General features: G+C 58.0%; 1 protein-coding gene across 1 annotated transcript in view; it reads right to left on the reverse strand.

Annotated features, from left to right (window-relative positions):
• Positions 1 to 15,673, reverse strand: part of LOC144507968 (guanine nucleotide-binding protein G(i) subunit alpha-1) — a 52,333-nt gene extending 36,660 nt beyond the window's left edge. The window contains exon 1 of the mRNA XM_078235590.1: positions 15,234 to 15,673. Within this exon, the coding sequence (XP_078091716.1) occupies positions 15,234 to 15,351 (118 nt within the window). The 5' untranslated portion in view covers positions 15,352 to 15,673. The remainder of the gene's footprint in view (positions 1 to 15,233) is intronic.
• Positions 15,674 to 16,287: the final 614 nt, after the last annotated feature.

Here is a 16,287-nt window from a genome sequence, read left to right on the forward strand (position 1 = left end):
ATGTAATAATTGTAGGTGACTTGAATCTTTATTTAGACTGGGTCAACTGGATGGTGAGATCGTAGAATGCATTTGTGCTAGTTTCCTGGGGCAACATATCGTGGAAACAACTGGAGACAAAGTTATTTTGGGTCTGGCATTTTTAATGAGGCAGAGTGAATTAGTAATCGCATTGTAAAAGATCTGCTGGGAAATAGTGATCATTAATACAATTGAATTTGATATTAAGTTTGAAAGCAACATATCCCAATCACAAAAAAGGCAAACAATCACAAACATTGGGTTTGTACTCGTTGGAATTTAGAAGGCCGAGGGGGGATCTTATAGAGACCTATAAGATAATGAAGGGACTGGATAGGGTAGAGGTGGCGAGATTCTTTCCACTTAGAAAGGAAGCTAGAACTAGAGGGCACAGCCTCAAAATAAAGAGGGGTCAGCTTAGGACAGAGTTGAGGAGGAACTTCTTCTCTCAGAGGGTGGTGAATCTCTGGAATTCTCTGCCCACTGAAGTGGTGGAGGCTACCTCATTGAATATGTTTAAATCACGGATTCCTGATCGGTAAGGGAATTAGGGGTTATGGGGATCAAGCGGGTAAGTGGAACTGATCCACTTCAGATCAGCCATGATCTTATTGAATGGCGGGGCAGGCTCGAGGGGCTAGATAGCCTACTCCTGCTCCTATTTCTTATGTTCTTATAAAAATCTTAAACTTAAGCAAAGCCAATTACACAAGTATGAGAGGAGAGCTAGCTAAGGTTGATTGGGTGAATAAACTAAAACGTATAGTAGCAAATAAACAGCAAGAAACAATTCAAAATGTTAAACAAAAATACATTCTATTGAAAAACTCAGCAAGAAAGCTCCATTTGTGACTTATTAAGCGAAAGAATAGTATTAGATTAAAAATGAAGTTTGTTATGTTGCAAAGAATAGTGGTAATGAGGATTGGGACTGTTTTAGAAACCAGCAAAGGGCCACCAAAAAGTTGAAAAAAGGGGGAAATAAAGAACTAAAAGTAAAGTAGCCAGAAATAACAACAGTTTGCAAGAGCTTTTATAATTATATGAAAGAAAGCAGCTCAAGTAAACATTGCTCCCTTAGAGGCAGAGACAGAGAAGTTATCATGCGGAAAGAGAAAAGCACCAGGACATCCAAATCCTTCTGTACGAGTTCTGCAATCTCTTTCCATTTAACTATTGTATTCTTCCTGCCAGAGTGGAAAAGTTTTAATTTTAGCACATTATACTCCATCTCCCAAAATTTTGCCAAATCACTCAACATGTTTATAATCGCTTTGTAGACTCTTTATCTCCTCTTGGCATCTTACTTTCCTACCTATTTTGGTGTTATGGGCAAATTTAGTTACCATACATTCAGTCCCTTCAAGTCACTGATATAGATTGTAAAAAGTTCAGGACCCAGCACCCCACGACATACAGCTTGCCAATCCAAAAAATACCAATTTATCCCCATTATGCAAATATATATCCCCTTAAACCATTTTCTCTTATCTTGTGTAGTAAACCTTGATGTGGCACCTTATCAAATGCCTTTTGGAAATCCAAGTTCACACATATACTGCTTCCCCTTCATCCAACTTGACTTACTTTAAAATTAGTTAAACACAACTTTTCTTTCAAAAAGCCGTGTTGGCTCTGCCTGATCACAGTGTTTTTTATAGAAACCCTACAGTACAGAAAGAGGCCATTCGGCCCATCGAGTCTGCACCTTATAACTTTTATAACTATCCCTTTCTAACCTCCTTAATAATGGATTCTGGCACTTTTCCAGAAGGTGCCACAAAGATAAGGTTTCATTAAGCAGGGTAATATACGAGTATAGACCCAAAATTGGTTAACAGACAAACAGCAAAGAGCAAGGATAAATATGTCATTTTCAAATTGGCAAGTTGTGATTAACAGAGGGCCACAAAGGCTGGAGTTTCAGCTATTCATAATCTAAATTTATGATTTAATGGAGAGACAGAGTAATATATTCACATTTGTTGATACGAAACTAGGTGGGGATACAAGCTGTGGAGGGGCTGCAAAGAGATTTAGACAGGTTAAGTGGCTGGACAACAAAGTGGTAGATAGAGTATAACGTGGGAACGAGATTATTCACTTTGGTCGTAAGAACAGTGGAACAGAATGTTTTTAAATGACATGAAATTTGTAGATGAAGTTCAGAGGTACTTGGGTGTACTCATACAAGGAACAAAGTTAGTATGCAGGACCAGCAAGCAATTAGGATAGAAAATGCCATGTTGGCCTTTTTGCAAAGGGATTGGAACACAAATAATTCTTGCTACAACTGTTCAGGTCTTTGGTGACACCACACCTGAAATACTGTGTTCAGCAGGGAATGTGCAGCAGCCAGGATGGCTGGTACCCAGAGCCAACCCTGCCCAGCATCCTTGACAGACACAGGCATCATCTCAGCCTGAAAGAAGCCACATGTGATTAAAGTTTCCACTTGTATTAATTTACTGCTCATAAGGGTCTGTAGAGAGATATGCATTAAATTATTTAAGGAAGAATATACTTTTGTGGCAGCACAGCAAAGGTTCACTAGATTGGAATGAGAGGGTTTTCCTATGATGAGAGGCTGAGTATATTGGGTCTAGATGCTGCACAGCTTAGAAAAATGAGAGGTGATCTTATTGAAGCTTACATGATTCAGAAAAAATTTGATAAAGTAAACATTAAAGATGTTTGCCGGCAGGGAATCTAGAACACGAGGACAACAGTCGCAGGATAATGGGCTGGTCATTTAGGTCCGAGGTGCAAAGAAATTCCTTCACTCAAAGGGTTATGAATTCTTGGAATTATCTATCCCTGAAGGTTATGGATGCTACATCATGAAATATATTTATGGCTATGACAGACAAAACTTTGGTCTCCAAGGGAATTAAAGGATATGGGAGAAGGGGGGTGTGGAGAGGAAAAGTAGAGTTGAGGCTATCATCATATTGAACGGCGCAGCAGGGTGCATGGCTATGTGGTCTTCTCCCATTTTTATTGCCTATGTTCTTATATTCAACCAAAAGTTGAACACACACTACGTGACATTTTCTAGCTTTACCAAATGCAGAAAAAAGGTTAACGTACTAATATATACATCATGGGAATATGGACACTATCACGTGCCCAATGTGGTGTTTATTACTCAGCTTTTGTTTGCTTAGTCTAGATCCAATTAGGTGTATTGGATAACAGTTTTAATGCCATTATGTTATCTAATCCAATAATCAGCTGCCATCCCAATTACTTGTTGCACCTATAAGGCAACAAACCCTCGAGGCAGCTTTCACATCATTACATATGAAAGTGCATACATCAATATTGCCTCCTTCGGCTAATTTATTACTAACATTAATTTCTTCAAGGCTCAATGTGCAGAATAATATTTTCAATGCCAGATTGTACCAATTTCTTCACAGTTCAGAGAAAATCCAATTTAGAAAGTTGCCTATTAAATATGATAAACGATGGGCATCACCAATAGTTTGCACTGAAGAAACCTTGCCCAAATCCTCCTCTCCATTTTATGAGTTACATATTTAAAGCAAGCCTTATCACCCTGAGAAAAAGTAATATTTAAATCACAAATTTGAGAAACATTACAACATATAAAGATTAAAACTAAGTGCAATTGTACTAGGAAACATGTTTCGACTTGCTTAGATTTCCACCCCCAATTGTTTTGCCAGACTGATATACTTGAATGAATTGCAAGTGATTAGTTGATTTTTTTTAAAATTTAAGCACTCTGGTCAATATACACGAACAAAGAAAATTACAGCACAGGAACAGGTCCTTCGGCCCTCCAAGCCTGCACCGACCATGCTGCCTGACTTAACTAAAAACTCCTACGCTTCCGGGGACCATATCCCTCTATTCCCATCTCATTCATGTCCTTGTCAAGACGCCCCTTAAAAGTCACTACCGTATCCGCTTCCACTACCTCCCCCGGCAACGAGTTCCAGGCACCCACCACTCTCTGTCTCGTAAATCTGCCTCGTACATCTCTTTTAAAACTTGCCCCTCGCACCTTAAACCTATGCCCCCTAGAAATTGACTCTTCCACCCTGGGAAAAAGCTTCTGACTATCCACTCTGTCCATGCCTCTCATAATCTTGTAGACTTCTATCAGGTCTCACCTCAACCTCCGTCGCTCCAGTGAGAACAAACCAAGTTTCTCCAACCTCTCTCCTCATAGCTAATGCCCTCCATACCAGGCAACATCCTGGTAAATCTTTTCTGTACCTTCTCCAAAGCCTCCACATCCTTCTGGTAGTGTGGCGACCAGAATTGAACACTATATTCCAAATGCAGCCTAAGGTTCTATAAAGCGTCAACATGACTTGCCAATTTTTAAACTCAATACCCCGCCGATGAAGGCAAGCATGCCGTATGCCTTCTTGACTACCTTCTCCACATGCATTGCCACTTTCAGTGACCTGTGTACCTGTACACCCAGATCCCTTTGCCTATCAATACTCTTAAGGGTTCTGCCATTTACTGTATATTTCCTATCTGTGTTAGACCTTCCAAAATGCATTACCTCACATTTGTCCGGATTAAACTCCATCTGCCACCTCTCCGCCCAAGTTTCCAACTGATCTATATCCTGCTGTATCCTCTGATGGTCCTCATTGCTATCCACAAATCCAACAACTTTTGTGTCGTCCACAAACTTACTGATCAATCCAGTTACATTTTCCTCCAAATCATTTATATATATTACAAACAGCAAAGGTCCCAGCACTGATCCCTGAGGAACACCACTTGTCACAGCCCTCCATTCAGAAACGCACCCTTCCACTGCTACCCTCTGTCCTCTTTGACTGAGCCAGTTTTGTATCCACCTTGCCAGCACACCTCTGATCCCATGTGACTTCACCTTCTGCACCAGCCTGCCATGAGGGACCTTGTCAAAGGCCTTACTGTAGTCCATGTAGACAACATCCACTGCCCTACCCTCATCAATCATCTTCGTCACTTCCTCGAAAAACTCGATCAAGTTCGTGAGACACGACCTCCCCTTCACAAAACCATGTTGCCTCTCACTAATACGTCCACTTATTTCCAAGTGGGAATAAATCCTGTCTCGAAGAATCCTCTCCAATAATTTCCCTACCACTGATGTAAGGCTTACCGGCCTGTAATTACCTGGATTATTCTTGCTACCCTTCTTAAACAAAGGAGCAACATTGGCTATTCTCCAATTCTCTGGGACCTCCCCTGTAGCCAGTGAGGATACAAAGATTTATCTCAAGGCCCCAGCAATTTCCTCCCTTGCCTCTCTCAGTATTCTGGGGTATATCCCATCAGGCCCTGGAGACTTGTCTACCTTGATGTTTTTCAAGAACCCCAATACTTCCTCCTTTTTGATCTCAACATGACTCAAACTATCTACACATACTTTCCCAGACTCATCATCCACCAAGTCCTTCTCTTTGGAGAATACTGACGCAAAGTACTCATTTAATACCTCACCCATTTCCTCTGGCTCCACACATGGATTCCCTCCCTTGTCCTTGAGTGGGCCAACCCTCTCCCTGGCTACCCTCTTGCTCTTTATATGTGTAAAAAGCCTTGGGATTTTCCTTAATCCTGCTGGCCAATGCTTTTTCATGACCCCTTTAAGATCTTCTTACTCCTTGCTTAAGTTTCTTTCTACTTTCCTTGTAGAAGGTGAAAGTAGAACTTAAGCACAAAACATTCTTTCCTATTTTGATCTTGCATGCTACAGCACATTTGTTACCTAGAAACAGGAAGTGATTGTTTGAATAATGAACACATCTAAAGCCTATGATGTTGGAACAGCTGCATCAAAATATTATAAAGCTCAGAAAATCGTGATACTCCACATGAATACCACTTGCAAATATTCCATAACTAATGCTCAATCTGAATCAGAGAATCAAACTGCACTAAATGCGCAGAGCTCCCTTGTATGAAAACGCATCATCGAACTCTCACGATCTGTTTAACTCATTGATGTTTTGCTATCCTATTAAGAATTCAGATGTGTGTAAAAATGTAAAGTTATAACGAAACAGATTTGGTATAGGATTGAAGTTTTAGTAAATTTTGTTCCACATCAGTGGGGTGTCAATACAAATTAACAACACTGTAATGCAGTTGGTCAGTGGTTTAAAAACTTTCCTAATTATCTACCCAGAGCAGTCTGAAAAGGCAGTCACCTCCAACCCTTTCATTTCCTGCACATTCCAAAAGCTAAACTGCATTATAACTGGGAGCAAAATAAGCAGCAGCTAGATTCATCTGGCATCCGAAAAGTTGACATTTTGGCTTTTTTTTGGGAGGTGGGGCAGGAGTGAGGGACCACAACTCTGGCACAAGAGGAGGCAAAAGAAGGAGATTGGATTGCAAAGCTCGATGACAGGATATAAAGTATTAAAACACAAAGAAACTATGGTGTGATTCTACAGCAAGCAATTTTTGCTGTTAGAAATTCAAGCACTGACCAAAAATAAACGACTAAACTAGATATAAGTTCACAAGATGAAAGCCAGAGCCGGTGTTGTACATGTGGGGGACGGGGTATGGGAAAGGGTGTTGGCGGGGGAAGGACCGGTGGACTGGCAGGAGGGGGGGGGGGGGGGGGAGCGGTGAAGGACTGGTGGAGGGATGAAGAACCGATGGGGGTGGGGCGGGAGAACCGGAGGGGTGATGAGGTTGGGGCGGCGAACCGGTGGGGTGATAGGGGATGGGGAGGGGCGAACCGGTGGGGCGAACAGGTGGGGTGATGGGGGAGGGGTGAACCGGTGGGGCGATGGGGGAGGGGCGAACAGGTGGGGTGATGGGGAGGGGGAGGGGTGAAACAGTGGGGCGACGGGGGAGGGCGAGGGTGAACTGGTGGGGCAACGGGGGAGGGCGAGGGCGAACCGGTGGGGCGACGGGGGAGGGCGAGGGCGAACCGGTGGGGCGACGGGGGAGGGCGAGGGCAAACCGGTGGTGCGACGGGGGAGGGCGAGGGCGAACCTCGAGAAATCCAGCACGAGGGGGCATGGCTTTAAATTGAGGGGGGGTAGTTATAGAACCGATGTCAGGGGTAGGTTCTTTACCCAGAGGGTGGTGAGGGATTGGAATGCCCTGCCAGCATCAGTAGTAAATGCGCCTAGTTTGGGGGCGTTTAAGAGATCCGTAGATAGGTTCATGGACGAAAAGAAATTGGTTTAGGTTGGAGGGTCACAGTTTTTTTTTAACTGGTCGGTGCAACATCGTGGGCCGAAGGGCCTGTTCTGCGCTGTAATGTTCTATGTTCTATGTTCTATGTTCTAACCGGTGGTGCGACGGGAGAGGGGGGGGGGGGGGGATGGCGAACCGGGGGGACAACCGGAAGGCGGGGACGACTGGAAGGCGGGGGCGGCCGGAAGGGGGGAGAGGCGGCCGAGGGGGGCGGGAGAGAGAGATGGCCGAGGGGGCGGGGGGGACAGACGGCCGAGGGGCGGGGGGACAGACGGCCGAGGGGGCGGGTGGGTGGGGGAGACAGACGGCCGAGGGGGCTGGGGGGTGGGGGAGACAGACGGCCGAGGGGGTGGGAGAGACAGACGGCCGGGGGGGTGGGGGAGACAGACGGGCGGGGGGGTGGGGGAGACAGACGGGCGGGGGGTGGGGGAGACAGACGGGCGGGGGGGTGGGGGAGACAGACGGGCGGGGGGGTGGGGGAGACAGACGGGCGGGGGGGTGGGGGAGACAGACGGGCGGGGGGGTGGGGGAGACAGACGGGCGGGGGGTGGGGGAGACAGACGGGCGGGGGAGACAGACGGGCCGGGGGGTGGGGGAGACAGACGGGCGGGGGGTGGGGGAGACAGACGGGCGCGGGGGGGAGACAGACGGCCGAGGGGGCGGGGGAGACAGACGGCCGAGGGGGCGGGGGAGACAGACGGCCGAGGGGTTGGGGGAGAGACGACGGGGGGGGGGGGGGGGGGGGGGGGGAGGGAGATGACAGCCGAGGGGGAGGGGCGAGAAACGGCCGGGGGTGTGGGGGGAAGACGGCCGGGGGGTGTGGGGGGGGAAGACGGCCGGGGGGTGTGGGGGGGAAGACGGCCGGGGGGTGTGGGGGGGGGAAGACGGCCGGGGGGTGTGGGGGGAGAAGACGGCCGGGGGGGTGTGGGGGGGAAGACGGCCGGGGGGTGTGGGGGGAAGACGGCGGGGGTGGGGGGATCGAGACGGCGGAGGTGGGGGGAGAAGAGATGGTGGGGGAGGGGGGGGGGAAGAGATGGTGGGGGAGGGGGGGGGGAAGAGATGGTGGGGGAGGGGGGGGGGGAAGAGATGGTGGGGGAGGGGGGGGGAAGAGATGGTGGGGGAGGGGGGGGGGAAGAGATGGTGGGGGGGGGGGGGGAAGAGATGGTGGGGGGGGAAGAGATGGTGGGGGAGGAAGAGATGGTGGGGGAGGGGGGGGGAAGAGATGGTGGGGGAGGGGGGGGGAAGAGATGGTGGGGGAGGGGGGGGAAGAGATGGTGGGGGAGGGGGGGGGGGAAGAGATGGTGGGGGAGGGGGGGGGAAGAGATGGTGGGGGGGGGGGGGGGAAGAGATGGTGGGGGAGGGGGGGGGAAGAGATGGTGGGGGAGGGGGGGGGAAGAGATGGTGGGGGAGGGGGGGGCTAAGAGATGGTGGGGGAGGGGGGGTAAGAGATGGTGGGGGAGGGGGGGTAAGAGATGGTGGGGGGGGGGTAAGAGATGGTGGGGGAGGGGAAGAGATGGTGGGGGAGGGGGGGGGGAAGAGATGGTGGGGGAGGGGGGGGAAGAGATGGTGGGGGGAGGGGGGGGGAAGAGATGGTGGGGGAGGGGGGGGGAAGAGATGGTGGGGGAGGGGGGGGGAAGAGATGGTGGGGGAGGGGGGGGGAAGAGATGGTGGGGAGGGGGGGGAAGAGATGGTGGGGGGGGGGGGGGAGAGATGGTGGGGGGGGGAAGAGATGGCGGGGGGGGGGAAGAGATGGCGGGGGGGGGAAGAGATGGCGGGGGGGGGAAGAGATGGCGGGGGGGGGAAGAGATGGCGGGGGGGGGAAGAGATGGCGGGGGGGGAAGAGATGGCGGGGGGGGAAGAGATGGCGGGGAGGGGAAGAGATGGCGGGGGGGGGGAAGAGATGGCGGGGGGGGGAAGAGATGGCGGGGGGGGGGGGAAGAGATGACGGGGGGGGAAGAGATGGCGGGGGGGGAAGAGATGGCGGGGGGGGGAAGAGATGGCGGGGGGGGGAAGAGATGGCGGGGGGGGGAAGAGATGGCGGGGGGGGGAAGAGATGGCGGGGGGGGGAAGAGATGGCGGGGGGGGGAAGAGATGGCGGGGGGGGGAAGAGATGGCGGGGGGGGGAAGAGATGGCGGGGGGGGGAAGAGATGGCGGGGGGGGGAAGAGATGGCGGGGGGGGAAGAGATGGCGGGGGGGGGAAGAGATGGCGGGGGGGGGAAGAGATGGCGGGGGGGGGGAAGAGATGGCGGGGGGGGGAAGAGATGGCGGGGGGGGGAAGAGATGGCGGGGGGGGGGAAGAGATGGCGGGGGGGGGAAGAGATGGCGGGGGGGGGAAGAGATGGCGGGGGGGGGAAGAGATGGCGGGGGGGGGAAGAGATGGCGGGGGGGGGAAGAGATGGCGGGGGGGGGGAAGAGATGGCGGGGGGGGAAGAGATGGCGGGGGGGGGAAGAGATGGCGGGGGGGGAAGAGATGGCGGGGGGGGAAGAGATGGCGGGGGGGGAAGAGATGGCGGGGGGGGGAAGAGATGGCGGGGGGGGGAAGAGATGGCGGGGGGGGAAGAGATGGCGGGGGGGGAAGAGATGGCGGGGGGGGAAGAGATGGCGGGGGGGGAGAGATGGCGGATGGGGGGGGAGAGATGGCGGATGGGGGGGAGAGATGGCGGATGGGGGGGAGAGATGGCGGATGGGGGGGGAGAGATGGCGGATGGGGGGGGAGAGATGGCGGATGGGGGGGGAGAGATGGCGGATGGGGGGGGAGAGATGGCGGATGGGGGGGGAGAGATGGCGGATGGGGGGGGAGAGATGGCGGATGGGGGGGGAGAGATGGCGGATGGGGGGGGAGAGATGGCGGATGGGGGGGGAGAGATGGCGGATGGGGGGGGAGAGATGGCGGATGGGGGGGGAGAGATGGCGGATGGGGGGGGAGAGATGGCGGATGGGGGGGGAGAGATGGCGGATGGGGGGGAGAGATGGCGGATGGGGGGGGAGAGATGGCGGATGGGGGGGGAGAGATGGCGGATGGGGGGGGAGAGATGGCGGATGGGGGGGGAGAGATGGCGGATGGGGGGGGAGAGATGGCGGATGGGGGGGGAGAGATGGCGGATGGGGGGGGAGAGATGGCGGATGGGGGGGGAGAGATGGCGGATGGGGGGGGAGAGATGGCGGATGGGGGGGGAGAGATGGCGGATGGGGGGGGAGAGATGGCGGATGGGGGGGGAGAGATGGCGGATGGGGGGGGAGAGATGGCGGATGGGGGGGGAGAGATGGCGGATGGGGGGGGAGAGATGGCGGATGGGGGGGGAGAGATGGCGGATGGGGGGGGAGAGATGGCGGATGGGGGGGGAGAGATGGCGGATGGGGGGGGAGAGATGGCGGATGGGGGGGGAGAGATGGCGGATGGGGGGGGAGAGATGGCGGATGGGGGGGGAGAGATGGCGGATGGGGGGGGAGAGATGGCGGATGGGGGGGGAGAGATGGCGGATGGGGGGGGAGAGATGGCGGATGGGGGGGGAGAGATGGCGGATGGGGGGGGAGAGATGGCGGATGGGGGGGGAGAGATGGCGGATGGGGGGGGAGAGATGGCGGATGGGGGGGGAGAGATGGCGGATGGGGGGGGAGAGATGGCGGATGGGGGGGGAGAGATGGCGGATGGGGGGGGGAGAGATGGCGGATGGGGGGGGAGAGATGGCGGATGGGGGGGGAGAGATGGCGGATGGGGGGGGAGAGATGGCGGATGGGGGGGAGAGATGGCGGATGGGGGGGAGAGATGGCGGATGGGGGGGGAGAGATGGCGGATGGGGGGGAGATGGCGGATGGGGGGGGAGAGATGGCGGATGGGGGGGGAGAGATGGCGGATGGGGGGGAGAGATGGCGGATGGGGGGGGAGAGATGGCGGATGGGGGGGGAGAGATGGCGGATGGGGGGGGAGAGATGGCGGATGGGGGGGGAGAGATGGCGGATGGGGGGGGAGAGATGGCGGATGGGGGGGGAGAGATGGCGGATGGGGGGGGAGAGATGGCGGATGGGGGGGGAGAGATGGCGGATGGGGGGGGAGAGATGGCGGATGGGGGGGAGAGATGGCGGATGGGGGGGAGAGATGGCGGATGGGGGGGGAGAGATGGCGGATGGGGGGGGAGAGATGGCGGATGGGGGGGGAGAGATGGCGGATGGGGGGGGAGAGATGGCGGATGGTGGGGGAGAGATGGCGGATGGGGGGGGAGAGATGGCGGATGGGGGGGGAGAGATGGCGGATGGGGGGGGGAGAGATGGCGGATGGGGGGGGAGAGATGGCGGATGGGGGGGGAGAGATGGCGGATGGGGGGGGAGAGATGGCGGATGGGGGGGGAGAGATGGCGGATGGGGGGGAGAGATGGCGGATGGGGGGGGAGAGATGGCGGATGGGGGGGAGAGATGGCAGATGGGGGGGGAGAGATGGCGGATGGGGGGGAGAGATGGCGGATGGGGGGGGGAGAGATGGCGGATGGGGGGGGAGAGATGGCGGATGGGGGGGGAGAGATGGCGGATGGGGGGGGAGAGATGGCGGATGGGGGGGGAGAGATGGCGGATGGGGGGGGAGAGATGTCGGATGGGGGGGGAGAGATGTCGGATGGGGGGGGAGAGATGGCGGATGGGGGGGGAGAGATGGCGGATGGGGGGGGAGAGATGGCGGATGGGGGGGGAGAGATGGCGGATGGGGGGGGAGAGATGGCGGATGGGGGGGGAGAGATGGCGGATGGGGGGGGAGAGATGGCGGATGGGGGGGGAGAGATGGCGGATGGGGGGGGAGAGATGGCGGATGGGGGGGGAGAGATGGCGGATGGGGGGGGGAGAGATGGCGGATGGGGGGGGGAGAGATGGCGGATGGGGGGGGAGAGATGGCGGATGGGGGGGAGAGATGGCGGATGGGGGGGGAGAGATGGCGGATGGGGGGGGAGAGATGGCGGATGGGGGGGGAGAGATGGCGGATGGGGGGGGGAGAGATGGCGGATGGGGGGGGAGAGATGGCGGATGGGGGGGGAGAGATGGCGGATGGGGGGGGAGAGATGGCGGATGGGGGGGGAGAGATGGCGGATGGGGGGGAGAGATGGCGGATGGGGGGGGGAGAGATGGCGGATGGGGGGGGAGAGATGGCGGATGGGGGGGGAGAGATGGCGGATGGGGGGGGAGAGATGGCGGATGGGGGGGGAGAGATGGCGGATGGGGGGGGAGAGATGGCGGATGGGGGGGGAGAGATGGCGGATGGGGGGGGAGAGATGGCGGATGGGGGGGGAGAGATGGCGGATGGGGGGGGAGAGATGGCGGATGGGGGGGAGAGATGGCGGATGGGGGGGGAGAGATGGCGGATGGGGGGGGAGAGATGGCGGATGGGGGGGGAGAGATGGCGGATGGGGGGGGAGAGATGGCGGATGGGGGGGGAGAGATGGCGGATGGGGGGGGAGAGATGGCGGATGGGGGGGGAGAGATGGCGGATGGGGGGGGAGAGATGGCGGATGGGGGGGAGAGATGGCGGATGGGGGGGGAGAGATGGCGGATGGGGGGGGAGAGATGGCGGATGGGGGGGGAGAGATGGCGGATGGGGGGGGAGAGATGGCGGATGGGGGGGGAGAGATGGCGGATGGGGGGGGAGAGATGGCGGATGGGGGGGGAGAGATGGCGGATGGGGGGGGAGAGATGGCGGATGGGGGGGGAGAGATGGCGGATGGGGGGGGAGAGATGGCGGATGGGGGGGGAGAGATGGCGGATGGGGGGGGAGAGATGGCGGATGGGGGGGGAGAGATGGCGGATGGGGGGGGAGAGATGGCGGATGGGGGGGGAGAGATGGCGGATGGGGGGGGAGAGATGGCGGATGGGGGGGGAGAGATGGCGGATGGGGGGGGAGAGATGGCGGATGGGGGGGGAGAGATGGCGGATGGGGGGGGAGAGATGGCGGATGGGGGGGGGAGAGATGGCGGATGGGGGGGGAGAGATGGCGGATGAGGGGGGAGAGATGGCGGATGGGGGGGGAGAGATGGCGGATGGGGGGGAGAGATGGCGGATGGGGGGGGAGAGATGGCGGATGGGGGGGGAGAGATGGCGGATGGGGGGGGAGAGATGGCGGATGGGGGGGGAGAGATGGCGGATGGGGGGGGAGAGATGGCGGATGGGGGGGGAGAGATGGCGGATGGGGGGGAGAGATGGCGGATGGGGGGGGGAGAGATGGCGGATGGGGGGGTGAGAGATGGCGGATGGGGGGGAGAGATGGCGGATGGGGGGGAGAGATGGCAGATGGCGGGGAGAGAGATGGCGGATGGGGGGGGGAGAGATGGCGGCTGGGGGAGGGGGAGATGGCGGATGGGTAGATGACGGATGGGGGGGGGAGATGGCGGATGGGGAGGGGGGAGATGGCGGATGGGGAGGGGGGAGATGGCGGATGGGGAGGGGGGGAGATGGCGGATGGGGAGGGGGGGAGATGGCGGATGGGGAGGGGGGGAGATGGCGGATGGGGAGGGGGGGAGATGGCGGATGGGGAGGGGGGGAGATGGCGGATGGGGAGGGGGGGAGATGGCGGATGGGGAGGGGGGGAGATGGCGGATGGGGGGAGATGGCGGATGGGGGGAGATGGCGGATGGGGAGGGGGGGAGATGGCGGATGGGGAGGGGGGGAGATGGCGGATGGGGAGGGGGGGAGATGGCGGATGGGGAGGGGGGGGGAGATGGCGGATGGGTGGGGGAGATGGCGGATGGGGGGGGGAGATGGCGGATGGGGAGGGGGGCAGATGGCGGATGGAGAGGGGGGGAGATGGCGGATGGGGAGGGGGGAGATGGCGGATGGGGAGGGGGGGGAGATGGCGGATGGGGAGGGGGGGGGAGATGGCGGATGGGGAGGGGGGGGAGATGGCGGATGGGGAGGGAGGGGGGGAGATGGCGGATGGGGAGGGAGGGGGGGAGATGGCGGATGGGGAGGGGGGGAGATGTTGGATGGGGAGGGGGGGAGATGGTGGATGGGGGGGGTGATGGTGGATGGGGGGAGGAGATGGTGAATGGGGGGGGTGATGGCGGATGGGGGGGGAGATGGCGGATGGGGGGGGAGATGGCGGATGGGGGGGGAGATGGCGGATGGGGGGGGAGATGGCGGATGGGGGGGAGATGGCGGATGGGGGGGAGATGGCGGATGGGGGGGAGATGGCGGATGGGGGGGAGATGGCGGATGGGGGGGGAGATGGCGGATTGGGAGGGGGGAGATGGCAGATTGGGAGGGGGGAGATGGCGGATTGGGAGGGGGGAGATGGCGGATGGGGAGGGAGGGGGGGAGATGGCGGATGGGGAGGGGGGGAGATGGCGGATGGGGAGGGGGGGGGAGATGGCGGATGGGGAGGGGGGGGAGATGGCGGATGGGGAGGGGGGGAGATGGCGGATGGGGAGGGGGGGAGATGGCGGATGGGGAGGGGGTGAGATGGCGGATGGGGAGGGGGGGGGAGATGGCGGATGGGAGGGGGGGGAGATGGCGGATGGGGAGGGGGGGGAGATGGCGGATGGGGAGGGGGGGGAGATGGCGGATGGGGGGGGGAGATGGCGGATGGGGAGGGGGGGGGAGATGGCGGATGGGGAGGGGGAGATGGCGGATGGGGAGGGAAATGGCGAATGGGGGGGAGATGGCGGAAGGAGGGGGGGGGAGATGGCAGATGGGGGGGGGGGGAGATGGCGGATGGGGGGGTGGAGATGGCAGATTGGGGGGGTGGAGATGGCGGATGTGGGGGAGGGGGAGAGGTGGCGGATGGGGGGGGCGGGAGATGGCGGGTGGGGGGGGGAGAGGCGGATTGCGGGGGGGGTGGAGATGGCGTATTGAGGTGGGGGTCGAGATGGCGGATGGAGGGGGGGGGGGAGATGGCGGATGGAGGGGGGGGGGAGAGATGGCGGATGGGGGGGGGGGGGGGGGAGATGGCGGATGGGGTGCCGGGGAGATGATGAGGGGGGATGGTAGAGGCTCAGTAGAGGCGCCCATCCCAGGCGCTCGGATACAGTCACTCACTCACCCAGCAGCAGCAGCTTGACCTCCCTGGCCGCCTTCTCCCCGTCCTCCCGCAGGTTTCTGTCGATCATTTTGGATCTCTCCACCGCCGCTTTGTCCTCGGTGCTGAGTGTGCAGCCCATTCTTGCAGCTTGTGTCGGGCCCCCCCCGCCCGCGCCGCGGCCTCTCCCTGCGCCCCCCCGGCCTGCCTGCCTCTCTCTCTCGGTGATGGAGCAGCGCTCCCTCCTCACAGCCACTCAGACTTCGGTTTCCCCAGAAACCAGGCAACACGCTCTAAAATTAATGAGGGAGTGGGTGTGGGGATTGTGGCGGGGTGGATCCTCCCCTGGGTGTGAATCGCCCTCCGGCTGCTCAATGGGCTCCCCGCGGGTTCCCGGTCTCTCTCTCGCTCTGCCTCGAGCGCGGTACCGTTCTCACCGCCAACGTCTCAGCCGCCCCTAGCGCATGCGCAGACACCCAGACCCGGATGGTCTCCCCTCCACCGTCTGCGCCTGCGTCACCCCGGCGGAAGCGGCCGGTAACCCATGGCAACCGCCACAAAGAGCGACTTCCGCTTCATTCACTGTCGATGTCTGAGTCAGTGTCTGTGCTGAATGGCGTTATTTTTTTTCTCTCCATTGCACACTGTTTTCATCATGGAGTCCACCTGCTATTTTTATTACTGTGACTCCTCTCAGCTTCACCCTCTGTTCCTGCTGCATTCTGTGTCCCCTTCATTTTGGGTTCTCACAGATATTCATTTACAGATCAGTAATAGCATCCTCCCAACTCAACACTGGCAAAAGGAAAGCCATCACAATTGTTATCATCCGGCAGCTGCTAATTACCCTGCTAACCAAATCTCAAAGGGAAACATCACAGTGATTTTCAATTTGTTTGTTACTACAGAAGCTTACGTGTGTTGCAAGGCAGGAGCCAGTGGGCTGACGAATGGCAGATGGAGTTTAATTTAGACAAATGCAAGGTGATGCATTTTGGTAAATTGAACCAGGGCAGGACTTTACTCAGTTAATGGTAGGGCGCTGGGGAGAGTTACAGAACAAAGAGATCTCGAGGTA

This window comes from Mustelus asterias, chromosome 19 (genome assembly GCF_964213995.1).
Source record: "Mustelus asterias chromosome 19, sMusAst1.hap1.1, whole genome shotgun sequence".
Lineage (NCBI taxonomy): Eukaryota > Metazoa > Chordata > Chondrichthyes > Carcharhiniformes > Triakidae > Mustelus > Mustelus asterias.